Source organism: Coccinella septempunctata, chromosome 3, assembly GCF_907165205.1.
Source record: "Coccinella septempunctata chromosome 3, icCocSept1.1, whole genome shotgun sequence".
In the NCBI taxonomy this organism is placed as follows: domain Eukaryota; kingdom Metazoa; phylum Arthropoda; class Insecta; order Coleoptera; family Coccinellidae; genus Coccinella; species Coccinella septempunctata.
The window spans coordinates 16,753,386-16,780,055 of record NC_058191.1 but is presented as its reverse complement, the minus strand read 5'-3'; the positions used below and the strand labels follow the sequence as shown (position 1 = coordinate 16,780,055).

The 26,670-nt window shown below is 39.7% G+C and overlaps 1 protein-coding gene across 1 annotated transcript; it reads left to right on the top strand.

Moving 5' to 3' along the window:
- The first annotated feature begins 1,885 nt into the window (after positions 1-1,885).
- LOC123310299 (histone H1B-like) lies at positions 1,886-2,539 on the top strand. The gene is made up of 2 exons (XM_044893764.1): positions 1,886-2,029; positions 2,096-2,539. Exons 1-2 carry the CDS (start codon positions 1,886-1,888, stop codon positions 2,537-2,539), a joined length of 588 nt encoding a protein of 195 aa, XP_044749699.1.
- The last annotated feature ends 24,131 nt before the right edge of the window (positions 2,540-26,670 follow it).

Genomic DNA, 26,670 nt, shown 5'->3' with positions numbered 1-26,670 from the left:
TAGTCGAGGGTATGCCAATGCCCTGAGCGCGGGTGGCGCCAGGTCCCCCTTGAATTGGGTCTCGTAATAAAAAGGTGTTCGTTATACACAGATTGTGTTCTGCACAAAGAGCCAGCAGACGTTCTATATTCGAATTGATGCTGTCTGTGCCGTGTTTCCCTATTATTCCCGGCCATAGTTCTGAGTCTTGACCTCTGCCCATTCTAGCGTTGAAGTCTCCAAGGGAATAATTCGTTCCCGTTTTGGGATTTTACTTAATGTAGCAACGAGTGTTTCGTAAAAAGTGTCCTTTAAGTTGTCAGAGGAGTTCAAAGTGGGTGCGTATACTGCAATGATGTTAACAAACGTGTTATTCGCTGCAGGAAAATGTAGGGTCATTAAACGTTCTGAGATACCAACTGGATTTTCGGTAAGTTTGGGGGCCAGGTCGTTTCTAATGGCAAAGCCTACGCCATGTTGTCTGATTTCGCCTTCCGGCAAGCCTTTCCAGAAAAAAGTATACGCTTGTTCTACCAAGCTGCCTTCGTCCGAAAAGCGTGTTTCGCTTAAAGCAACTATTGCAATGGATGTTCGTTGCAGTTCCTTATCGATTAGGGCAGTACGCCTCTCTGGTCGGTCGGCCTTGGGGTTGTCTAGCAAGGTTCTGACGTTCCATGCTGCAAAAGCTATGTGCTTTTCATTGGTGTTTGTTCGATGATTCACTCGCTCAGGCACCCTTCCCCGGAGATCCGAATGGGAGGGTATTTTACCTCCGGATACGAATTTTGTCCTGTTCGACTGATCCATCTTTTTGTAGGAGCTGCGTTAGGAGGTGTTCAAAAGCTGCACTGGTAACGCTGTCAGTGCAACTTTGGTTGCGGCTACGACTAGATTATCCTGTGGCACAGGTATCCAGATGACAAGGTCTGAGACGTTACTTGAGCAACGCAGAGAGCCATTTCCTGCTCAAGCCAATGTTTAGGCTACGTAATTGTGGAAAACAGAGTTATACCGCTCATGTTCGGTCGCCAGAGCCTCGTTCGTAAGAAAAGGGTGCACCGCGAGTAGGTGAGGTTGGCATTTGAGTGGAGAGGCTATAAAACGCATCCTTTCCCCTTACACCCCAATATTACACTTTGCCGAATTGACCACAGAAATCTCAATTCCTATCTGAACTATCGAACTGAAACTCAACACGTATATCTCAATTCAAAAATTAGTAAAGTTTCGAGATTTGGATCGAATAGATCCAACAGATTCTTAGGAATTGATATCAAAATCAATCGAATCGACCTCCGATCTCCCTTTCTGTCAGAAGCAACGAACTGAAATTCAACTTATGCATCTCAATTCGAAAACTATCTACAGTTTCAAGATTTGGCTCGAATTGATCCAACAATTTTTGTGAAATTGATTTCACACTTTGCCGAATTGACCACTGAAATCTCAATTCCTATTTGAATTATCGAATTGAATGAAACTGAAAACGTATATCTCAGTTCAAAAATTGTGTACGAATTCTGATGGTCAATCAATAAAAGAAAAAGTTCTATTCATCATGAATTGTTCGATCAAGGAGACTCAAATTTCGAAATAATAACTTATGATAAGAATATCCGGGAACCTTGACAGGAGCGACTTCCACAAGTCTGGGAAGAATAGTTTCGGTCCGTCAAAAATGAAATATCGGCCTATTTTCCATATCGCATTCGTCCGAAATACGATGCAATGATGAACCCAATAATTGTTACAAATAAAAAATTCTAAATTCCTCGAGATTTCGCAGGAAACTTGCAATTTCAAGTCCTTAGCAATAATTTACCAACCAATCGCCCGTCAAATTTCCGTCAACTTCGCTAATATCGGTACCACTATCAGAAGAAATCTAAAGTGTAAAGGTTAAACAATGACATTTTCAACTTCCGAGTCTGAAATGCAACAGGCAACTACGCCCGCCACTGCTGTTGGTAAGACGCTAAAAAAAGCTGAGAAAAAAACCTCAGCAAGGTCAAAACATGTCAAACCCAGCCATCCCCCAACTTCCGATATGGTTAATAGTGCCATCAAAGGATTGAAAGAAAGGAGCGGATCCTCGTTGCAAGCTATCAAGAAATAGATCGGTTCGAATCACAAGGTCGATTCTGAAAGACTTGCACCGTTCATAAGAAAATATCTTAAGACCGCTGTACAGTCCGGTTCCTTGATTCAGACCAAAGGAAAAGGAGCGTCTGGTTCTTTCAAATTGGCCGCTGGCGGTTCTACAACAAACGTTGTTGCGAAAAAATTGGTCAAGTCGGCCGATGGAGCAAATAAGAATGCATCACCTACAATGGCAGCCGACAAGAAGAACACATCACCTGCCAGGTCTACATCTACAGTGAGTAGGTCGAAAAAGAGAGCGGCAATTGCGAAAGAAAAGAAGTCAAAATTAACGAAATCTCCCTCGAAAGCTAAGAAGGCAAACAAATCGCCGACGAAGAAGCCCAAAGCACCGAAACCAAAAACGGTCAAATCAGTAACGGCTCCGAAGAAAGTAACGTCTCCCAAAAAGAAAAAGTGAAACGTATATAATTTTGGAAGGAAAAAAATTTGAATCCGGTCCTTTTCAGGGCCTCTAGAATTTTCTATCAAATATTACTTTTATAGATTTTCACTCGCTAGAGATACGATGTCATACAAGATGTTTTCATCGAACACGGTAGGTAATTTTTTTCGGAAAATGTAAATATTTTTGAAAATGCTATCACATAAGTGCCGAATTCTAAAAATCATTTGACGGTCAGCAATTTTGCCGAATAATTTCAGGTGCAGAATATTCACGATTTCTTTCAAGCTATCCGATCAAAAAATCATGAAAACTAATATAATATTCGAATTGATCCAACAGTTTTCGAGATATTCATATCATACTTTGCCGAATTGACCACTGAAATCTCAATTCTTATCTAAACTATCGAACTCTAATTCAACACGTGCACCTCAAATCGAAAACTGTGTACAGTTTCGAGATTTGGGTCGAATTATTCCAATATTTCCTTAGGAATTGAAATAATACTGTGTCGAATCGAACACTGAAATCTCAATTCCTATCAGAACTATCGAACTGAAAGTTAACATGTCCATCTCACTTCGAAAACTATGTGTAGTTTCAAGATTTGGGTCGAACTGATTCAACAGATTTTGAGAAATTGATATCAAACTTTGCCGAATTGACCACTGATATCTCGATTCCTATCTGAACTATCGAACTGAAATTCAACATGTGTATCTCAATTCGAAAACTTTGTACAGTTTCGAAATGTGGGTCGAATTGATCCAACCTTTCCTTAGGAATTGAAATCGAACTTTGTCGAGACGACCTACGAAATTTTCAGTTCTATCAGATCAACGAACTGAAATTCAACATATGCATCTCAATTTGAAAACCATATACAGTTTCAAGATTTTGCCCGAATTGATCCAACAGTTTATGGAAAATTGATATCACACTTTGCCGAATTGACCACTGAAATCTCAATTCCTATCAGAACTATCGATATGAAATTCAACATGTGCATCTCAATTCGAAAACTATGTGAAGTTTCAAGATTTGGGTCGAATTGATCAAACGGTTTTTGAGAAATTCATATCACACTTTGCCAAATTGACCACAGAAATCTCAATGCCTATCTGAACTATCGAACTGAAATTCAACATGTGCATCTCAATATGCAACTCAAATCGAAACCTATGTACAGTTTCAAAATTTGGCTCGAATTGATTCAACAGTTTATGGGAAATTGATATCACACTTTGCCGAATTGACCACTGAAATCTCAATTCCTATCAGAGCTATCGATATGAAATTCAACATGTTCATCTCAATTCGAAAACTATGTGAAGTTTCAAGATTTGGGTCGAATTGATCAAACGGTTTTTGAGAAATTCATATCACACTTTGCCAAATTGAATTATCGAACTGAATGAAACTCAATACGTATATCTCAGTTCAAAAATTGTGTAGAGTTTCGAGATTTGGATCGAATTTTGATGGTCAATGAATAAAAGAATAAGTTCTATTTATCATGAATTGTTCGATCAAGGAGACTCAACTTTCGGAATAATAACTTCTTTTTTTCATAAAGAACTATTCATGCCCCTCAAAAATAATGAATTACATTCGATAGATCATCTATCCAGGAATACTATCCAAAAAACAGTTTGAAAAAATTCCTTCATTTGGAGTCTTGCCTGCAAAACGAGTGGCGTAGGGTGTAATTCTCTTGAATTTTCGAAAATCTCCAATATCTCGAAAACCAAGGCCCTTTTACTGAACGTAAAATAGATTTTTCTGAACCGCCATAGAGTCCTCTACCCCCAGGCTCAATATTATCCATTCATTACGCCACACCCTGTATATGGATACCTTGACAAGAGCGACTTCGGCAAGTCTGGGAAGAATTGTTTCGGTCCGTCAAAAATGACATATCGACCTATTTTCCATATCGCATTCGTCCGAAATACGATGCAATGATGAACCCAATAATTGGTAAAAATAAAAAACTTTGAAATCCTCGAGATTGCGCAGGAAACTTTCAATTTCAAGTCCTTAGCAATAATTTACCAACCATTCGCCCGTAAAATTTCCGTCAACTTGGCTAATATCGGTCCCACTATTTGAAGAAATCCAAAGTGTTAAGGTCAAACAATGTCATTTTCAGCCTCCGAGTCTCAAGTGCGACAGGCAACCACGCCCGCCACTGGTGTATGTACACAGTTTTCGAATTGAGATGCACATGTTGAATTTCAGTTCGAAAGGACCGTGGGGACCTGTGGACTTCAGTTCTACCTGGGGTTAGGCCCCCACAATTGCTGGCGGTGTGGCAATGAAGGCCACCACAGGGAGGACTGCCGAGGGGAAAGGACGAAGTTCTGTTCCAGGTGCTGCCGTGTGGGGGTCTTTTCCAGGGTGTGTTGCGTTAGAGATAGGGGATCAATGACCGCCAGAACTGCCTCAGGACCGACCGCAACTCCAGGGAGCAGGACAGAGGCCATACTGCCGGACCTCCGACTGAGGCCCGCGTACCGCCAACACCGTCAGAACCGTCGCCGCCCACATCGTTGCCGCCCCTACCGAAGTAGAAGGTGAAAATGGATTAGAATTACCGAAAAAAAAATTACCGATTATTAAAATGATACCATTCCGAAAAATATCTTTTATTGCACCAACCGAAATGGTGTATGCGCTAACCGGAGTAGTAGTCGATTCGTCAAAATATCATTTCAATTCCTAAGGAACTATTGGATCAATTCGAACCAAATCTTGAAACTGCACATAGTTTTCGCATGCATCTCAATATGCAACTCAATTCGAAAACTATGTACAGTTTCAAAATTTGGCTCGAATTGATCCAACAGTTTATGGGAAATTGATATCACACTTTGCCGAATTGACCTCTGAAATCTCAATTCCTACCGATATTAAAATGATACCCTTTTTTTTTTTTTTTTTTTTTATAGCAGGGGGAATCTGCGACCGTGAAAACACGGGGCTCTATCTCTCGCCCAGAGGAACCCATTTCTAGGGAACACTGTGGGGTTACTCACTCTCCTGAGTTCGCGACCCACTAAACCTAACCTGCTTTTTGTTGGTTCCGGGTATTTGCCTATAAACCATTTATCCCTTAATCGGTTGATTTCTTCTTGCACATTGTCGTGCTAGGGTTTTCATGTTCGTCCATTTCGGATATCTCTTCTTAGTATAGTTTTAATAAGTTGTCGTACTCATTTTAATCTCTCCTCAATTGATCTCTCGGTCTCCTTTTGTAAATTCTCATTCTTCTTCTGTCTTCCTCCGGATCGTAGTCCACTAGTCTCCTGAGTTCTTCGTTTGGATGTTCCTTCGCTGTTTCGAATAACTTTTCAGCTTTCCTCTTCATAAATTCGGTAATGGTTTCCCACTTCAAATCTCGATATATCTGTTTGTTCCTGACAAACCAAGGCGCATCTATGGCACATCGTAGTAGCTTGTTTTCTGTTGCCTGAATTCTTTGTATATGGCTCTTTGCCGCGAATCCCCAAGCACCTGATCCATAAGTCAGTTGCGGTCTAGCAACGGCTTTGATTATTTTCAATTTTGTCTCATTTGACATGTGGCTCTTTCTACCTATCAGCGGGTAGAGCGTATTCATCGCTGCCTTGGTTTTGTCAACGGCTTGTTTGATATGGCTTCTCCATGTTAGACCTTTGTCTAGGGTGATACCTAAATATTTTGCTTCGTTTTTCCATTCGATTTCTTCTCCATCTACCTCTAGATTTGTTGTAGTTCTTAGTCTCCTCTTCTGCAGTAATATCGCTTGGCTCTTTTGTCCGTTGAGTTTTATTTTCCATTTAATACACCAGTCATTTATTTCATCTATAGCTTCTTGTAACATTCCTTCTATAATTTCTGGCTTGCGATGTCGCATTGCGATTCCTGTGTCGTCGGCATATAGTGTCAGCATAGTCCTTGGAGATTTTGGTATATCGTGAATATATATGTTATACAGTAACGGCCCAAGTACTGACCCTTGAGGCACCCCTGCTTCCATATATCTGGTTGTGGAGTTTTCTCCTTCCACTTTCACGTAGAATCTTCTGTTCCTCAAATAATTCCTAATCAACTTGCACAGTTTCATTGAATATCCAGCATATCTCATTTTGTAAATCAATCCTTCATGCCATACTCTGTCGAATGCTCTGGCGACATCTAGTAGTACAAGACCGGTTGCTTGTTTATTTTGGAATCCTTCTGTTATGTATTCTGTGAGTCTAAGTAATTGCTGTTCAGTTGAGTGGTCTCTTCTGAATCCGAATTGCTCTGCTGGAATGAGATTCAGATTTTCAGTTTCTTCTGTAAGCCTCCTAGCGATTACCCTTTCTACTACTTTTCCTAGGGCGGACAATAAACTTATCGGCCTGTAGTTTTGGGGGAATTTCTTATCTTTGCCTGGTTTGTTGAACACTATGACTTCTGCAGTTTTCCACTTTTCCGGATAGTGTTCAGTCCTCATTATACCGTTTGCAATATTTGTGAGAGCAGCTATACCTTTTCTAGGTAATTTCTTCAACATAGCATTCGTTATTTTATCACTTCCGGGAGCTTTTCTATTTTTCAAGCTTCTGATTATCTCTTTTATTTCAAATAGAGAGGTTGGTTTTTCTATTTTGTCGTCTACTGGTGGTTCGTCCATTTCTTCTTCGTTGTTCTCTACAAGATCTTCCAGCTCGTCATTATCGTCATCAGGTCTGTAATTTATCTCGATTCTCTTTCTATCGAGTCCGCCAGTGCTTCTGCTTTATCGGTATTCGTATATGCCATTCCTCTTTCTCCGTGGAGAGGTGGTATTTTAGTCTTTTCTCTTATCAGACATTTTTGCATTTTCCATGCAGAATGATCGATAGTATTTAGTTCTTGAACTCTTTTGTTCCATCTATTTGTTCTCATGTCCATCAGGGCATTTTTTAGAACTTGGCTGTGTCGGTTTAGATTTCTCTTATTTATATCTGTTTTGTTGAGCCTGTATGTTTTTCTTAGTCTCCGATTTTCCCTGATGAGATCTTTGATTTCTCTGGGTGTATCACCGTGTGGATGTATCGGTGCTGGTCTCGTTATTTTCTTTGTGCTCTTTTTGTAGGCATCTATTATATTCTTTTCTAGTTTATCAACTGCTCTTTCTAGGTCTTCCGGTGTGTTGATTGTCGGTATTTCTGTTACCTCCGATTGTATCAGATGGCTATATTTCGTCCAATCGGTGTATTCTCTTGTTTGCATTAGTTCTCTTCTTGGCCCATCTCCTATTGTTAATTCGATGGGGTTGTGGTTAGAGGTTCCGTCCCACAAGGTCTCTATCGAGAATTCTCTAGTGATATTTTTCATAATTGCGATATCAATTATATCTGGTAATCCATTTCCGAATGCTAGGTACGTTGGTTCTTCAGGTCCAATAACGATAGCTTCATGTTTTTCAGCGAGATCTTTCAGTTTTCTGCCATTTCTGTTTTCCATCCTGCTGTTCCATTCTGGAGATTTGCAATTAAAATCTTCGATGCAGATTTTCGGGTTTGTTCCATCTAGTAAGTTGTTGATTTCTTCTTCCAATAGGTTATTTGGGGGTCTTTTATATGCCGATGTGACTTCGACTCTTTGTCGATTTATTTCAGCTACAATCGTCACTGTTTCTATTTGTGACTCGTCAGATCTTCCTTTAAAATAGTGTTTCAGATCTCGTCTAACCAGTAAGGCAACACCTCCCCCAGTGTTTGCGATTCTGTCACATCTATATATCTCATAATTCATGATATTCAATCGCGTATTTGGTTGTATTCTTGTTTCCTGTAAGGCTATAATATCAGGTTTTCTCTCTGATATTATTTCTTCTATCTCGGGTTTTCGAGTTCTGACCCCGTTTATGTTCCAGGAGACTATTTTAAGGGAATTTTTCCTAGTTGTATGTTCCATTATTTCAGTTTACTGAACATTCCTTGGAGTTTTTTCTCCATCTCTCTTTCAATTTTCAACAAAATCATGTTGAAAATTGTTTCAGTAAAAGTGTCTAAATCGTGGGCGGATTCAGAGACTTTTCTGTTTTCTTTTGTTTTGTTAACCGGAGTAGTAGTCGATTCGTCAAAATATCATTTCAATTCCTAAGGAACTATTGGATCAATTCGAACCAAATCTTGAAACTGCACATAGTTTTCGCATGCATCTCAATATACCAACCATTCGCCCGTAAAATTTCCGTCAACTTGGCTAATATTGGTCCCACTATTTGAAGAAATCCAAAGTGTTAAGGTCAAACAATGTCATTTTCAGCCTCCGAGTCTCAAGTGCGACAGGCAACCACGCCCGCCACTGGTGTATGTACACAGTTTTCGAATTGAGATGCACATGTTGAATTTCAGTTCGAAAGGACCGTGGGGACCTGTGGACTTCAGTTCTACCTGGGGTTAGGCCCCCACAGTTGCTGGCGGTGTGGCAATGAAGGCCACCAGAGGGAGGACTGCCGAGGGGAAAGGACGAAGTTCTGTTCCAGGTGCGGCCGTGTGGGGGTCCTTTCCAGGGTGTGTTGCGTTAGAGATAGGGGACCAGGGACCGACCGCAACTCCAGGGAGCAGGACAGAGGCCATACTGCCGGACCTCCGACTGAGGCCCGCCGTACCGCCAACACCGTCAGAACCGTCGCCGCCCACATCTTTGCCGCCCCTACCGAAGTAGAAGGTGAAAATGGATTAGAATTACTTCCTATCAGAACTATCGAACTGAAATTCAACATGTGCATCTCAATTCGAAAACTATGTGCTGTTTCAAGATTTGTTTGGAATTGATCCAACAGTTTTCGAGGAATTGATATCACACTTTGCCGAATTGACCACTGAAATCTCAATTACTATCTGAACTATTGAACTGAAATTCAACATGTGCATCTCAATTCGAAAACTGTGTGAAATTTCAAGATTTTGTCCGAATTGAACCAACAGTTTTTGAGGAATTGATTTCACACTTTGCCGAAAAGACCACTGAAATCTCGATTCCTATCTGAACTATCGAACTGAAATTCAACATGTGCATCTTAATCCGAAAACTACGTGCAGTTTCAAAATTTGGTTCGAATTGATCCAACAGATTTCGAGGAATTGATATCACACTTAGCCGAATTGACCACTGAAATCTCAATTCCTATCTGAACTGTCGAACTGAAAATCAACATGTGCATCTCAATTCGAAAACTGTGTGAAATTTCAAGATTTGGTTCGAATTGAACCAACAGTTTTCGAGGAATTGATATCACACTTTGCCGAATTGACCACTGAAATCTCAATTCCTATCAGAACTATCGAACTGAAATTCAACATGTGCATCTCAATTCGAAAACTGTGTGAATTTTCGAGATTTGGTTCGAATTGAACCAACAGTTTTCGAGGAATTGATTTCATACTTTGCCGAAAAGACCACTGAAATCTCGATTCCTATCTGATCTATCGAACTGAAATTCAACATGTGCATCTTAATCCGAAAACTACGTGCAGTTTCAAGATTTGGTTCGAATTGATCCAACTGATTTCGAGCAATGGATATCACACTTTGCCGAATTGACCACTGAAATCTCAATTCCTATCTGAACTATCGAACTGAAATTCAACATGTGCATCTCAATTCGAAAACTGTGTGAAATTTCAAGATTTGGTTCGAATTGAACCAACAGTTTTCGAGGAATTGATATCACACTTTGCCGAATTGACCACTGGAATCTCAATTTCTATCTGAACTATCGAACTGAAATTCAACATGTGCATCTCAATTCGAAAACTGTGTGAAATTTCAAGATTTGGTTCGAATTGAACCAACAGTTTTCGAGGAATTGATATCACACTTTGCCGAATTGACCACTGAAATCTCAATTCCTATCAGAACTATCGAACTGAAATTCAACATGTGCATCTCAATTCGAAAACTATGTGCAGTTTCAAGATTTGGTTCGAATTGATCCAACAGTTTTTAGGAATTGATATCACACTTTGCCGAATTGACCACAGAAATCTTAATTCCTATCTGAATTATCGAACTGAATGAAACTCAATACGTATATCTCAGTTCAAAAATTGTGTAGAGTTTCGAGATTTGGATCGAATTTTGATGGTCAATGAATAAAAGATTAAGTTCTATTCCTCGAAAACTGTTGGATCAATTAGAACCAAATCTTGAAACTGCACATACTTTTCGAATTGAGATATACATGTTGAATTTCAGTTCGATAGTTCTGATAGGAATTGAGATTTCAGTGGTCTATTCGTCAAAGTGTGATATCAATTCCTCGAAAACTGTTGGATCAATTCGAACCAAATCTTGGAACTGCACATAGTTTTCGAATTTAGATGCACATGTTGAATTTCAGTTGGATAGTTCAGATAGGAATTGAGATTTCAGTGGTCAATTCGGCAAAGTGTGATATCAATTCCTAGAAAACTGTTGGATCAATTCGAACCAAATCTTGAAACTGCACATACTTTTCAAATTGAGATACACATGTTGAATTTCAGTTCGATAGTTCTGATAGGAATTGAGATTTCAGTAGTCGATTCGACAAAATATCATTTCAATTCCTAAGGAACTATTGGATCAATTTGACCCAAATCTTGAAACTGCACATAGTTTTCGAATTGAGATGCACATGTCGAATAACAGTTCGATAGTTCAGATAGGAATTGAGATTTCAGTGATCAATTCGGCAAAGTGTGATATCAATTCCTTGAAAACTGTTGGATCAATTCGAACCGAATCTTGAAACTGCACATAGTTTTCGAATAGAGATGCACATGTTGAATTTCAGATCGATAGTTCTGATAGGAATGGATATTTCAGTAGTCGATTCGAAAAAATATCATTTCAATTCCTAAGGAACTATTGGATCAATTCGACCCAAATCCCGAAACTGTACACAGTTTTCGAATTGAGATAAACATGTTGAATTTCAGTTCGATAGTTCAGATAGGAATCGAGATTTCAGTGGTCAATTCGGCAAAGTGTGATATCAATTCCTAGAAAACTGTTGGATCAATTCGAACCAAATCTTGACACTGCACATACTTTTCAAATTGAGATACTTATGTTGAATTACAGTTCGATAGTTCTGATAGGAATTGAGATTTCAGTGGTCTATTCGTCAAAGTGTGAAATCAATTCCTCAAAAACTGTTGGATCATGAGGATAAATTCACTGGTCGATTCGGCAAAGTGTGATATCAATTCCTAAAAACTGTTGGATCAATTCGAACCAAATCTCGAAACTGCACATAGTTTTCGAATTGAGATGCACATGTTGAATTTCAGTTCGATAGTTCAGATAGGAAATGGGATTTCAGTTAGGACTTGAAATTGAAAGTTTCCTGCGCAATCTCGAGGATTTTAAAGTTTTTTATTTGTACCAATTATTGGGTTCATCATTGCATCGTATTTCGGACGAATGCGATATGGAAAATAGGCCGATATGTCATTTTTGACGGACCGAAACGATTCTTCCCAGACTTGCCGAAGTCGCTCTTGTCAAGGTTCATGGATATTCTTGTCATAAGTTATTATTCCGAAAGTTGAATCTCCTTGATCGAACAATTCATGATAAATAGAACTTATTCTTTTATTCATTGACCATCAAAATTCGATCCAAATCTCGAAACTCTACACAATTTTTGAACTGAGATATACGTATTGAGTTTCATTCAGTTCGATAATTCAGATAGGAATTAAGATTTCTGTGGTCAATTCTGCAAAGTGTGATATGAATTTCTCGAAAACCGTTTGATCATTTCGACCCAAATCTTGAAACTTCACATAGTTTTCGAATTGAGATGCACATGTTGAATTTCAGTTCGATAGTTCAGATAGGAAATGAGATTTCAGTGGTCGATTCGACAAAATATCATTTCAATTCCTAAGGAACTATTGGATCAATTCGACACAAATCCCGAAACTGTACACAGTTTTCAAATTGAGATGCACATGTTAAATTTCAGTTCGATAGTTCAGATAGGAATTGAGATTTCAGTGGTCAATTCGGCAAAGTTTGATATCAATTCCTCGAAAATTGTTGGATCAATTCGAACCAAATCTTGAAACTGCACATAGTTTTCGAATTGAGATGAACATGTTGAATTTCAGTTCGATAGTTCAGATAGGAATTGAGATTTCAGTGGTCAATTCGGCAAAGTGTAATATCAATTCTTAAAAACTGTTGGATCAATTCGAACCAAATCTTGAAACTGCACATAGTTTTCGAATTGAGATGCACATGTTGAATTTCAGTTCGATAGTTCTGATAGGAATTGAGATTTCAGTGGTCGATTCGACATTGTATCATTTCAATTCCTAAGGAAATATTGGATCAATTCGAACCAAATCACGAAACTGTACACAGTTTTCGAATTGAGATAAACATGTTGATTTTCAGTTGGATAGTTCATATAGGAATTGAGATTTCAGTGGTCAATTCGGCAAAGTGTGATATCAATTCCTAGAAAACTGTTGGATCAATTCGAACCAAATCTTGAAACTGCACATACTTTTCAAATTGAGATACACATGTTGAATTTCAGTTCGATAGTTCTGATAGGAATTGAGATTTCAGTTGTCTATTCGTCGAAGTGTGAAATCAATTCCTAAAAAACTGTTGGATCAATTCGAACCAAATCTTGAAACTGCACATACTTTTCAAATTGAGATGCACATGTTGAAGTTCAGTTCGATATTTCACATAGGAATTGAGAATTCAGTGGTCAATTCGGCAAAGTGTGATATCAATTCCTAAGGAACTATTGGATCAATTCGAACCAAATCTTGAAAGTGCACATAGTTTTCGAATTGAGACGCACATGTTGACAACAAGATTTGGTTCGAATTGATCTAACAGTTTTTAGGAATTGATATCACACTTTGCCGTATAGACCACTGAAATCTCAATTCCTATCTAAACTATCGAACTGAAATTCAACATGTGCATCTCAATTCGAAAAGTATGTGCAGTTTCAAGATTTGGATCGAATTGATCCAACAGTTTTCGGAGAATTGATATCACACTTTGCCGAATTGAATACTGAAATCTCAATTCCTATCTGAACTATCCAATTGAAAATCAACATGTTTATCTCAATTCGAAAACTGTGTACAGTTTCGTGATTTGGTTCGAATTGATCCAATATTTCCTTAGGAATTGAAATGATACAATGTCGAATCGACCACTGAAATCTCATTTCCTATCTGAACTATCGAACTGAAATTCAACATGTGCATCTCAATTCGAAAACTATGTGAAGTTTCAAGATTTGGGTCGAAATGATCGAACGGTTTTTGAGAAATTCATATCACACTTTGCCGAATTGAATACTGAAATCTCAATTCCTATCTGAACTATCCAATTGAAAATCAACATGTTTATCTCAATTCGAAAACTGTGTACAGTTTCGAGATTTGGGTCGAATTGATCCAATAGTTCCTTAGGAATTGATATCACACTTTGCCGAATTGACCACTGAAATCTCAATTCCTATATGAACTATCCAATTGAAAATCAACATGTTTATCTCAATTCGAAAACTGTGTACAGTTTCGTGATTTGGTTCGAATTGATCCAATATTTCCTTAGGAATTGAAATGATACAATGTCGAATCGACCACTGAAATCTCTATTCCTATCAGAACTATCGAACTGAAATTCAACATGTGCATCTCAATTCTAAAACTATGTGCAGTTTCAAGGTTTGGTTCGAATTGATCCAACAGTTTTTAGGAATTGATATTACACTTTGCCGAATTGACCACTGAAATCTCAATTCCTATCTGAACTATCGAACTGAAATTCAACATGTGCATCTCAATTTGAAAACTGTGTACAGTTTCGGGATTTGTGTCGAATTGATCCAATAGTTCCTTAGGAATTGAAATGATATTTTGTCGAATCGACCACTGAAATCTCATTTCCTATCTGAACTATCGAACTGAAATTCAACATGTGCATCTCAATTCGAAAACTATGTGAAGTTTCAAGATTTGGGTCGAAATGATCAAACGGTTTTTGAGAAATTCATATCACACTTTGCAGAAGTGACCACAGAAATCTTAATTCCTATCTGAATTATCGAACTGAATGAAACTCAATACGTATATCTCAGTTCAAAAATTGTGTAGAGTTTCGAGATTTGGATCGAATTTTGATGGTCAATGAATAAAAGAATAAGTTCTATTTATCATGAATTGTTCGATCAAGGAGATTCAACTTTCGGAATAATAACTTATGACAAGAATATCCATGAACCTTGACAAGAGCGACTTCGGCAAGTCTGGGAAGAATCGTTTCGGTCCGTCAAAAATGACATATCGGCCTATTTTCCATATCGCATTCGTCCGAAATACGATGCAATGATGAACCCAATAATTGGTACAAATAAAAAACTTTAAAATCCTCGAGATTGCGCAGGAAACTTTCAATTTCAAGTCCTAACTGAAATCCCATTTCCTATCTGAACTATCTCGAGAACATGACTCATGAACATGACATGTGACCATGTCCATGTGAAAGGGGAATGGCTTATACCAATACTGATAAGGCAGATGCATTGGCGGACTCGATCGAACGAGATTCGAGAATAAATTACAGGATAGACGACGATAATGAAGATCAGTTCACCTCGAGACGTTGAAGCAGGTAGATGTGTTGAATGATACCAGTGCGATACGTCATCTCTCGTGTTGTAAAAGAGAAAGTCGAAGTGAAAGTGTACACAAGCGAAGCAGTGCGATACGTCATCTCTCGTGTTGTAAAAGAGAAAGTCGAAGTGAAAGTGTACACTAGCGAAGCTACGGAATTTTTGATTCCGTCTACGAAACTTCCGAAGTTTTTTGTAAGTTCTATAAGTGTGTGTGTTATAGAGCGGAAATTCGTTCAAATTCAGTGTGTTCAGTGTCGAGTCCAGATCACCCCCAAGATCACTGGTTCCACGGATATCACTGGTGAGTCGATTCATTTTTCTCATAGAAAATATATAACTTAGCCACATAGCTTAGAAGTAACATATTAGTGAGTATTTCCAATATTCATTATTACACAGAAATACCTTATATAGTTCAATACGGACAAAAAGCCATGTCGGAGGTCTCAGACAATGAGAGCTCCTACATGGAAGCTACGGACACCGAAGAATTCAGCGATAGAGAAGCAGAGGAGCTTGTAAGGCTCAAAGAAGAGAATGAGCAATTGAAAGCTCAAATAAATAAATTAACTGAAACCGTAGCTCAGTTGGTCGGGGAGATACGCCTCTTGAGAGAGGAAATTAATAAGAATAAAGCGCCTCAATCCCCTAGTTTTGCGGAAATTGCAAAACTTATTTCGGCACAGAAATCTCCCACATTTGCAGAAATTGCAAAGCCGGTAGCAGTCCCCAAAAATTCCTCCAAACAGGAAGTAGCTCCAGAACCGGAAAAGAAGAAAAATTTTGCAACTCAAGTTGCGAAAACCCAGAACGCGCCACCCACAAAACGCGCGCGTAAAGAAAGTGCATGTTCAGACGAAGAGACCGCAAAAAAAGCAACGGAGATACCTAAAAAAGGTAAAATTCCACCCATCACGACGATGGGTACAGCCTCAGCTCAACAGAAAAACACTCCGGTGGAGGAGAGGAAAGAAAAAATCCCCCCTGTCACCCTGAGAGGTACGTCCGAATGGACGTCAATTTCCAACGCGTTTATGCGAAACGGTATTAAATACCAAAGAGAGACGACAGTAAAGGACGGTATAAGAATCGTCCCACAAACCGCCGATGATCATAGAAGGATGACGGACTTCCTTCATAAAATAAATAGGGAGTTTTACACTCTTCAACGGGAGGAAGAAAAGAAAATCTACGAGGTAGTGAGATACCTACCGCTGGATGCAGATATCCCGACGATCCTTGACGACCTCAAGGATCAAGGGATCGTCGATGCTGAGGTCATAAGGATGACCTCAAATAAAACAAAAAAGCCGATGCCCTTATTGCTGGTTAAAACCCAGAATAAGGGTATCTTCGAGGTGAGAAGGCTCTACAACATGAACTGTGTTGTTGAACCTAAGAGAAGGACGACTGGGCCTGGACAATGTTACCGCTGTCAGCGATATGGACATGCCCAAAGTAAGTGCACTTTTCCATGGAGGTGCGTGAAATGCTCTGGTAATCACAGCTCCAAGGAGTGTACGCTTACCAGGGAGAACGAGGAGCGAAATGCCTCTTGTGTTCTCTGTGGAGAGCAAGGACATCCAGCCAGCTACAAGGGATGTAGCGAATGGAAATTGGTCACTAAAAAGACCAAGAGACCGCCAAGATCGAACCAGACCAGCTCGGGGCCAACACAAAATACACCGAGGCCATCCCAAAACTCTTCGGAAGTGAAGAAACCCCAGGAAACTGCAACCAAAGCAGTCAAAGAGACGAAGAAACCAGAGAAAAAGGCGGAAAGGCAAAAACCGTCAAAAAAGCCGAAACCAGAAAAGGAATTTCTTGAATCACTGAGGAACTGGATAAGTTCACGAAAAACCTCCTCAGCACGATGATGCAGAATCTGGAGAAAGAGATTGAGAAGAAGATGCAGCAAATTATTAAGAATATTTAATGGCTGACACGACGATAAAGAACAATCTCATAATCGTCTCTTGGAACGTCGAAGGATTGAGAGCCCGCAGATCAGAATTCGTAGAACTGATTGAAGAGAAGAGACCGGATGTCATAGCTCTCCAAGAAACGAGACTTAACCCCAACGTTCGAATAGCATTTCCCAATTACGATATCTACAGAAATGATAGACCTAACAGCACAGGTGGCGTTGCTATACTGGGTAGAAGGAATATGGATCACCATTTCGACCAAATATTCAATGGACAAGAAGTAGAAGCAATATCGATTATTATGAATACTAATCGAGGACAAGTGAAGATTATTTCAACTTATAAATCACCGGATAAGGACATGCTGGAAGATGATCTAAAAATGCTACTAGAAGGAAGACACCCTAAAATCATAATTGGTGATCTTAACTGCAAATCGCAGGAATGGAATAGTAGAGTGGAAAATATCAACGGGAGAAGACTGAAGATTTATGCTGAAAAACTTAATGCAGTTGTAATAGGACCTGATATACCGACCTACATACCAAGAGTAAATGGACTACCCGATGTACTGGACATTGTCGTGATGAAAGACATCACTGAAGAAATCAGCATTGATACAATAGAAGACGGAACTTCAGACCACAATTCCATAGAATTCATAGTGGGACATGGCCCAAGAAACGAAGAAGAGACACAAACCAAGGATCGCACAGACAGGGAGAAATATAAGAATTTACTTCAGGAGAAAATCACGGAAATTCCCCAAATAAACACCCGGGATGAATTAGATGAAGCAGTTGAAAAATTGGAAAATCAAATAAAAGAAGCCTATGAAGAAAGCACCAAGAGAATAAGGAAACCAATTCCGAAACATTCACACGGAGATACGCCAAGGGATATAAAGGAACTTATAAAAAAGAACAGAAGACTCAGAAAAATCTACAGAACAACAAAAAGAGAAGAAGACAAGAAGAAACTGAATAAGCTTAGCCAGATATTGAAAAATGCTTTAACAGAACTGCGTAATAACAGATGGCACCAGAGATTAAGGGAACTGAATACAATAGATCACTCGGCTTGGAAAATGCAAAAACGCTTACGACGAGAACAGACAGTTATACCTCCACTGCATGGAGCAAACGGAATTGTATATACGAGACTTGAGAAAGCCGAAGCACTGGCCGACTCAATTGAGAGAGAAGCCAGAATAAATTACAGAAATGATGATGACAATGAAGATCTAGAAGAAGAAGTGGAGGCAAACGAAGAACTGATGATGGAACCACCGGAAACCGAAATCATTCCAAAACCGGCTTCACCAACAGAAATCAAAGAGATCATAATGAAATTGAAAAACAGAAAAGCGCCGGGAGAAGATAGGATAACGAATTATATGTTGAAGAAATTGCCTAGAAAAGAAATAGCAGCCTTGACGAATATAACAAACGGAGTGATGAGGACCGAATACTACCCAAAGAGATGGAAAACTGCAGAAATGATAGTTTTCAACAAGCCTGGAAAGGAACGGAAATTTCCTCAAAATTATAGACCAATCAGCCTACTATCAGCACTAGGAAAAATCGTCGAGAGGGTTTTCGCTGAAAGGCTGAATGAGGAAACAGAAATGTTGAAGATAATTCCACCCGAACAATTTGGATTTCGACGAGAACATTCGACTGAACTCCAATTACTACGGCTCATAGAATACGTCACCGAAGGAATGCAGACCAAACAGGCCACAGGATTGGTTCTGATGGATATCGAGAGAGCTTTTGATAGAGTATGGCACGAAGGCCTAATCTACAAGATGAAAAAAGCAGGATATTCGACCAAGCTATGCAAGATTATAAGGAACTATCTGAGGAATAGAAACTTTTATGTGAAAATAGATGGAGCAACCTCTCAAACCAGACAATTGGAAGCGGGAGTGCCTCAAGGATCGGTACTTGGACCTCTGCTTTACGTAATATACGTCTATGATATCCCGAAGAATGCTAGAAATATGCTCACCTTGTACGCAGATGACACAGGAATAGCGTTCAGACATCGACGCCCAGAGATCATACACCGGAGACTGCAGGAAGCCATAGATGAATTACTCAAATGGTGCATCAAATGTAAAATACAAATCAATGGAAGAAAGACTCAATCAATATTACTACAAAAGAGAAGATTGAGGATGGAAGAAACCTTGAAGTTGATGGAGAAGAGGTTGAATGGAAAAATGAAGCAACATACCTAGGAGTGACGCTTGACAGAGGACTTACATGGAAAAACCACATCAAATGTGCAGTTGATAAAACAAAAGCCGCAATGAGTAAACTTTATCCACTCATAGGCAGAAGAAGTCATCAAGAACATCAAGTTGACGATGATTAAAACTATTGTGCAACCACAACTCACATATGGATCGGCGGCATGGGGCTTCGCAGCCAAGACCCACATCAAGAGAATACAGGCCACTGAGAATAAACTCCTTAGAATGGCGATGGACGTACCCTGGTTTGTTAGGAACAAACAAATCTACAAGGACTTGGAATGGGAACCAGTTACAGAATTTATGAAGAGAAAGGCGGAAAGGATATTCGACAAAGCCAAACAACATCCAAATGAGGAACTACGAAGATTAGTCGACTACGATCCAACGGAAGAAGCTAGAAGGTCAAGAACCTACCACCGAAGACCTAGAGATCAGTTAAGGATTTAAATGTAACCAAAGAAGAGCTTAACCTATAAAAGCTTTAGGCAGCATACAACTACCAACACGACTATGATCTTGTGAGAGTCCAGAAACCATAAGAGTCAACTGGTTAATAGGCAAAATGCCCGGAACCTATGAAGAAGCAGTTAAGGGTTTTTAGTGGGTCTCGAGCTCAGAGAGTGAGAATCCCCATACTGTGCCCCCTCAGCAGAGGGTGTGTCTGTTTGCAGATTTTCCCCCTGCTACACCAAAAAAAAAAAAAAAAGGTCAAACAATGTCATTTTCAGCCTCCGAGTCTCAAGTGCGACAGGCAACCACGCCCGCCACTGGTGTATGTAGACAGTTTTCGAATTGAGATGCACATGTTGAATTTCAGTTCGAAAGGACCGTGGGGACCTGTGGACTTCAGTTCTACCTGGGGTTAGGCCCCCACAGTTGCTGCTGGCGGTGTGGCAATGAAGGCCACCACAGGGAGGACTGCCGAGGGGAAAGGACGAAGTTCTGTTCCAGGTGCGGCCGTGTGGGGGTCCTTTCCAGGGTGTGTTGCGTTAGAGATAGAGGACCAGGGACCGCCAGAACTGCCTCAGGACCGACCGCAACTCCAGGGAGCAGGACAGAGGCCATACTGCCGGACCTCCGCCTGAGGCCCGCCGTACCGCCAACACCGTCAGAACCGTCGCCGCCCACATCGTTGCCGCCCCTACCGAAGTAGAAGGTGAAAATGGATTAGAATTACCGAAAAAAAAATTACCGATTATTAAAATGATACCGTTCCGAAAAATATCTTTTATTGCACCACCGAAATGGTGGATGCGCTAAGCGGAGTAGTAGTCGATTCGTCAAAATATCATTTCAATTCCTTAGGAACTATTGGATCAATTCGAACCAAATCTTGAAACTGCACATAGTTTTCGCATGCATCTCAATATGCAACTCAATTCGAAAACTATGTATAGTTTCAAAATTTGGCTCGAATTGATCCAACAGTTTATGGGAAATTGATTTCACACTTTGCCGAATTGACCTCTGAAATCTCAATTCCTATCAGAACTATCGATGTGAAATTCAACATGTGCATCTCAATTCGAAAACTCTGTGAAGTTTCAAGATTTGGGTCGAAATGATCAAACGGTTTTTGAGAAATTCATATCACACTTTGCCGAATTGACCACAGAAATCTTAATTCCTATCTGAATTATCGAACTGAATGAAACTCAATACGTATATCTCAGTTCAAAAATTGTGTAGAGTTTCGAGATTCGGATCGAATTTTGATGGTCAATGAATAAAAGATTAAGTTCTATTTATCATGAATTGTTCGATCAAGGAGCAAGGGCGGCTCGTCAGAGGAGTCAAGGGAGGCTAAGCCTCCTCATAAAGCTTAGAGCTAAAATACATTCACTTCTGTCCTGATTTTCAGAAAGTAATTTCTATATAAATTTTCAGAACACCTGAACTAGATATTCAGATAAAAATTAGTTTATTTTTCGGTCCTCCGCTCATAAAAATCCAGCATAACAATCATACAATCCACCGGCTGCGTACGCGTCCGCCGCGTCGAATGAATATTTCCTAGTACTGCCTATTCGGACGGACTGACGGAGGCTGTTGGGCCTGCTGCCTCCGTTGATAGTGTAACTCACGCATACGTTCTCTGGACTCACATACTAGCCGAACAAGAATTCAGCTGACTTACTGTACCATATTCGCCCGTTAAATGTACCAGAGGAGGCACAGCTCCCCTGTTCTCCATTGATTCTTTCGTGCCGTCTTCGACTATATTCGCTTGATCTCCGACGGTAGGTGCGTTGTCCGGCGGTAGTTGTTATGATTTCAATTTTCAATTTGAATGTAACGACTTCGTGGAGAACTGGAACTTCGGGAAATTTGTGATATATTCTTGTTAAGATAGGTTGTTTTGTTAGGGCGTTAGGGGTAAGTTCTGATACGGATCAAAAAATAAAATGGAATTGAATATTGAGAATTAACTGTACACGTTGTTAAAACCTTTACAAGACCTCCACCAAATTTAATTACACTAAAGTCTACCGAAAATCGTCAGAATAGAAGTTTCAGTGTTGTTTGGTACGATAAATGTGATTGGTTAACTGGATCGATCAAACGGGAAAAATTATTTTGCTGGCTATATTTACAATTTTCTCATCAAACAGAATATCATGGTTCAAAACGATGTTTTCAGAATTGAAAAATTTACCGCGATCTATCGAAAGGCATAACAAGTAAAAGGAGCATATAGCATCCTCTTGCATTCAAAATCTTAGCACTGACAACTTTTCATTATGTTGAAGAAGTATACTTTATTGACTGATAAGAGTTTGTTCCAACACTCCTCGAAAACTATTAGCCTCCTCAGCTCTCATGACCACGAGCCGCCACTGTCAAGGAGACTCAACTTTCGGAATAATAACTTATGACAAGAATATCCATGAACCTTGACAAGAGCGACTTCGGCAAGTCTGGGAAGAATCGTTTCGGTCCGTCAAAAATGACATATCGGCCTATTTTCCATATCGCATTCGTCCGAAATACGATGCAATGATGAACCCAATAATTAGTACAAATAAAAAACTTTAAAATCCTCGAGATTGCGCAGGAAACTTTCAATTTCAAGTCCTTAGCAATAATTTACCAACCATTCGCCCGTAAAATTTCTGTCAACTTGGCTAATGTCGGTCCCACTATTTGAAGAAATCCAAAGTGTTAAGGTCAAACAATGTCATTTTCAGCCTCCGAGTCTCAAATGCGACAGGCAACCACGCCCGCCACTGGTGTATGTACACAGTTTTCGAATTGAGATGCACATGTTGAATTTCAGTTCGAAAGGACCGTGGGGACCTGTGCACTTCAGTTCTACCTGGGGTTAGGCCCCGTCAGTTGCTGGCGGTGTGGCAATGAAGGCCACCACAGGGAGGACTGCCGAGGGGAAAGGACGAAGTTCTGTTCCAGGTGCGGCCGTGTGGGGGTCCTTTCCAGGGTGTGTTGCGTTAGAGATAGGTGACCAATGACCGCCAGAACTGCCTCAGGACCGACCGCAACTCCAGGGAGCAGGACAGAAGCCATACTGCCGGACCTCCGACTGAGGCCCGCCGTACCGCCAACACCGTCAGAACCGTCGCCGCCCACATCGTTGCCGCCCCTACCGAAGTAGAAGGTGAAAATGGATTAGAATTACCGAAAAAAAAATTACCGATTATTAAAATGATACCGTTCCGAAAAATATCTTTTATTGCACCAACCGAAATGGTGGATGCGCTAACCGGAGTAGTAGTCGATTCGTCAAAATATCATTTCAATTCCTAAGGAACTATTGGATCAATTCGAACCAAATCTTGAAACTGCACATAGTTTTCGCATGCATCTCAATATACCAACCATTCGCCCGTAAAATTTCCGTCAACTTGGCTAATATTGGTCCCACTATTTGAAGAAATCCAAAGTGTTAAGGTCAAACAATGTCATTTTCAGCCTCCGAGTCTCAAGTGCGACAGGCAACCACGCCCGCCACTGGTGTATGTACACAGTTTTCGAATTGAGATGCACATGTTGAATTTCAGTTCGAAAGGACCGTGGGGACCTGTGGACTTCAGTTCTACCTGGGGTTAGGCCCCCACAGTTGCTGGCGGTGTGGCAATGAAGGCCACCAGAGGGAGGACTGCCGAGGGGAAAGGACGAAGTTCTGTTCCAGGTGCGGCCGTGTGGGGGTCCTTTCCAGGGTGTGTTGCGTTAGAGATAGGGGACCAGGGACCGACCGCAACTCCAGGGAGCAGGACAGAGGCCATAATGCCGGACCTCCGACTGAGGCCCGCCGTACCGCCAACACCGTCAGAACCGTCGCCGCCCACATCTTTGCCGCCCCTACCGAAGTAGAAGGTGAAAATGGATTAGAATTACTTCCTATCAGAACTATCGAACTGAAATTCAACATGTGCATCTCAATTCGAGAACTATGTGCTGTTTCAAGATTTGTTTGGAATTGATCCAACAGTTTTCGAGGAATTGATATCACACTTTGCCGAATTGACCACTGAAATCTCAATTACTATCTGAACTATTGAACTGAAATTCAACATGTGCATCTCAATTCGAAAACTGTGTGAAATTTCAAGATTTTGTCCGAATTGAACCAACAGTTTTTGAGGAATTGATTTCACACTTTGCCGAAAAGACCACTGAAATCTCGATTCCTATCTGAACTATCGAACTGAAATTCAACATGTGCATCTTAATCCGAAAACTACGTGCAGTTTCAAAATTTGGTTCGAATTGATCCAACAGATTTCGAGGAATTGATATCACACTTAGCCGAATTGACCACTGAAATCTCAATTCCTATCTGAACTGTCGAACTGAAAATCAACATGTGCATCTCAATTCGAAAACTGTGTGAAATTTCAAGATTTGGTTCGAATTGAACCAACAGTTTTCGAGGAATTGATATCACACTTTGCCGAATTGACCACTGAAATCTCAATTCCTATCAGAACTATCGAACTGAAATTCAACATGTGCATCTCAATTCGAAAACTGTGTGAATTTTCGAGATTTGGTTCGAATTGAACCAACAGTTTTCGAGGAATTGATTTCATACTTTGCCGAAAAGACCACTGAAATCTCGATTCCTATCTGATCTATCGAACTGAAATTCAACATGTGCATCTTAATCCGAAAACTACGTGCAGTTTCAAGATTTGGTTCGAATTGATCCAACTGATTTCGAGCAATGGATATCACACTTTGCCGAATTGACCACTGAAATCTCAATTCCTATCTGAACTATCGAACTGAAATTCAACATGTGCATCTCAATTCGAAAACTGTGTGAAATTTCAAGATTTGGTTCGAATTGAACCAACAGTTTTCGAGGAATTGATATCACACTTTGCCGAATTGACCACTGGAATCTCAATTTCTATCTGAACTATCGAACTGAAATTCAACATGTGCATCTCAATTCGAAAACTGTGTGAAATTTCAAGATTTGGTTCGAATTGAACCAACAGTTTTCGAGGAATTGATATCACACTTTGCCGAATTGACCACTGAAATCTCAATTCCTATCAGAACTATCGAACTGAAATTCAACATGTGCATCTCAATTCGAAAACTATGTGCAGTTTCAAGATTTGGTTCGAATTGATCCAACAGTTTTTAGGAATTGATATCACACTTTGCCGAATTGACCACAGAAATCTTAATTCCTATCTGAATTATCGAACTGAATGAAACTCAATACGTATATCTCAGTTCAAAAATTGTGTAGAGTTTCGAGATTTGGATCGAATTTTGATGGTCAATGAATAAAAGATTAAGTTCTATTCCTCGAAAACTGTTGGATCAATTAGAACCAAATCTTGAAACTGCACATACTTTTCGAATTGAGATATACATGTTGAATTTCAGTTCGATAGTTCTGATAGGAATTGAGATTTCAGTGGTCTATTCGTCAAAGTGTGATATCAATTCCTCGAAAACTGTTGGATCAATTCGAACCAAATCTTGGAACTGCACATAGTTTTCGAATTTAGATGCACATGTTGAATTTCAGTTGGATAGTTCAGATAGGAATTGAGATTTCAGTGGTCAATTCGGCAAAGTGTGATATCAATTCCTAGAAAACTGTTGGATCAATTCGAACCAAATCTTGAAACTGCACATACTTTTCAAATTGAGATACACATGTTGAATTTCAGTTCGATAGTTCTGATAGGAATTGAGATTTCAGTAGTCGATTCGACAAAATATCATTTCAATTCCTAAGGAACTATTGGATCAATTTGACCCAAATCTTGAAACTGCACATAGTTTTCGAATTGAGATGCACATGTTGAATTTCAGTTCGATAGTTCAGATAGGAAATGAGATTTCAGTGGTCGATTCGTTAAAGTATGATGTCAATTCCTAAGGAACTATTGGATCCATTCGACCCAAATCTCGAAACTGTACACAGTTTTTGAATTGAGATGCACATGTCGAATAACAGTTCGATAGTTCAGATAGGAATTGAGATTTCAGTGATCAATTCGGCAAAGTGTGATATCAATTCCTTGAAAACTGTTGGATCAATTCGAACCGAATCTTGAAACTGCACATAGTTTTCGAATAGAGATGCACATGTTGAATTTCAGATCGATAGTTCTGATAGGAATGGATATTTCAGTAGTCGATTCGAAAAAATATCATTTCAATTCCTAAGGAACTATTGGATCAATTCGACCCAAATCCCGAAACTGTACACAGTTTTCGAATTGAGATAAACATGTTGAATTTCAGTTCGATAGTTCAGATAGGAATCGAGATTTCAGTGGTCAATTCGGCAAAGTGTGATATCAATTCCTAGAAAACTGTTGGATCAATTCGAACCAAATCTTGACACTGCACATACTTTTCAAATTGAGATACTTATGTTGAATTACAGTTCGATAGTTCTGATAGGAATTGAGATTTCAGTGGTCTATTCGTCAAAGTGTGAAATCAATTCCTCAAAAACTGTTGGATCATGAGGATAAATTCACTGGTCGATTCGGCAAAGTGTGATATCAATTCCTAAAAACTGTTGGATCAATTCGAACCAAATCTTGAAACTGCACATAGTTTTCGAATTGAGATGCACATGTTGAATTTCAGTTCGATAGTTCAGATAGGAAATGGGATTTCAGTTAGGACTTGAAATTGAAAGTTTCCTGCGCAATCTCGAGGATTTTAAAGTTTTTTATTTGTACCAATTATTGGGTTCATCATTGCATCGTATTTCGGACGAATGCGATATGGAAAATAGGCCGATATGTCATTTTTGACGGACCGAAACGATTCTTCCCAGACTTGC

What these genes read in the sequence shown, in the direction of transcription:
- LOC123310299 (XM_044893764.1), top strand. Translation starts at nt 1,886, where the DNA reads ATGACATTTTCAACTTCCGAGTCTGAAATGCAACAGGCAACTACGCCC. An exon ending in ATCCCCCAACTTCCGATATG is followed by an intron (nt 2,030 to 2,095) that starts GTTAATAGTGCC and finishes ATCAAGAAATAG; the next exon opens with ATCGGTTCGAATCACAAGGT.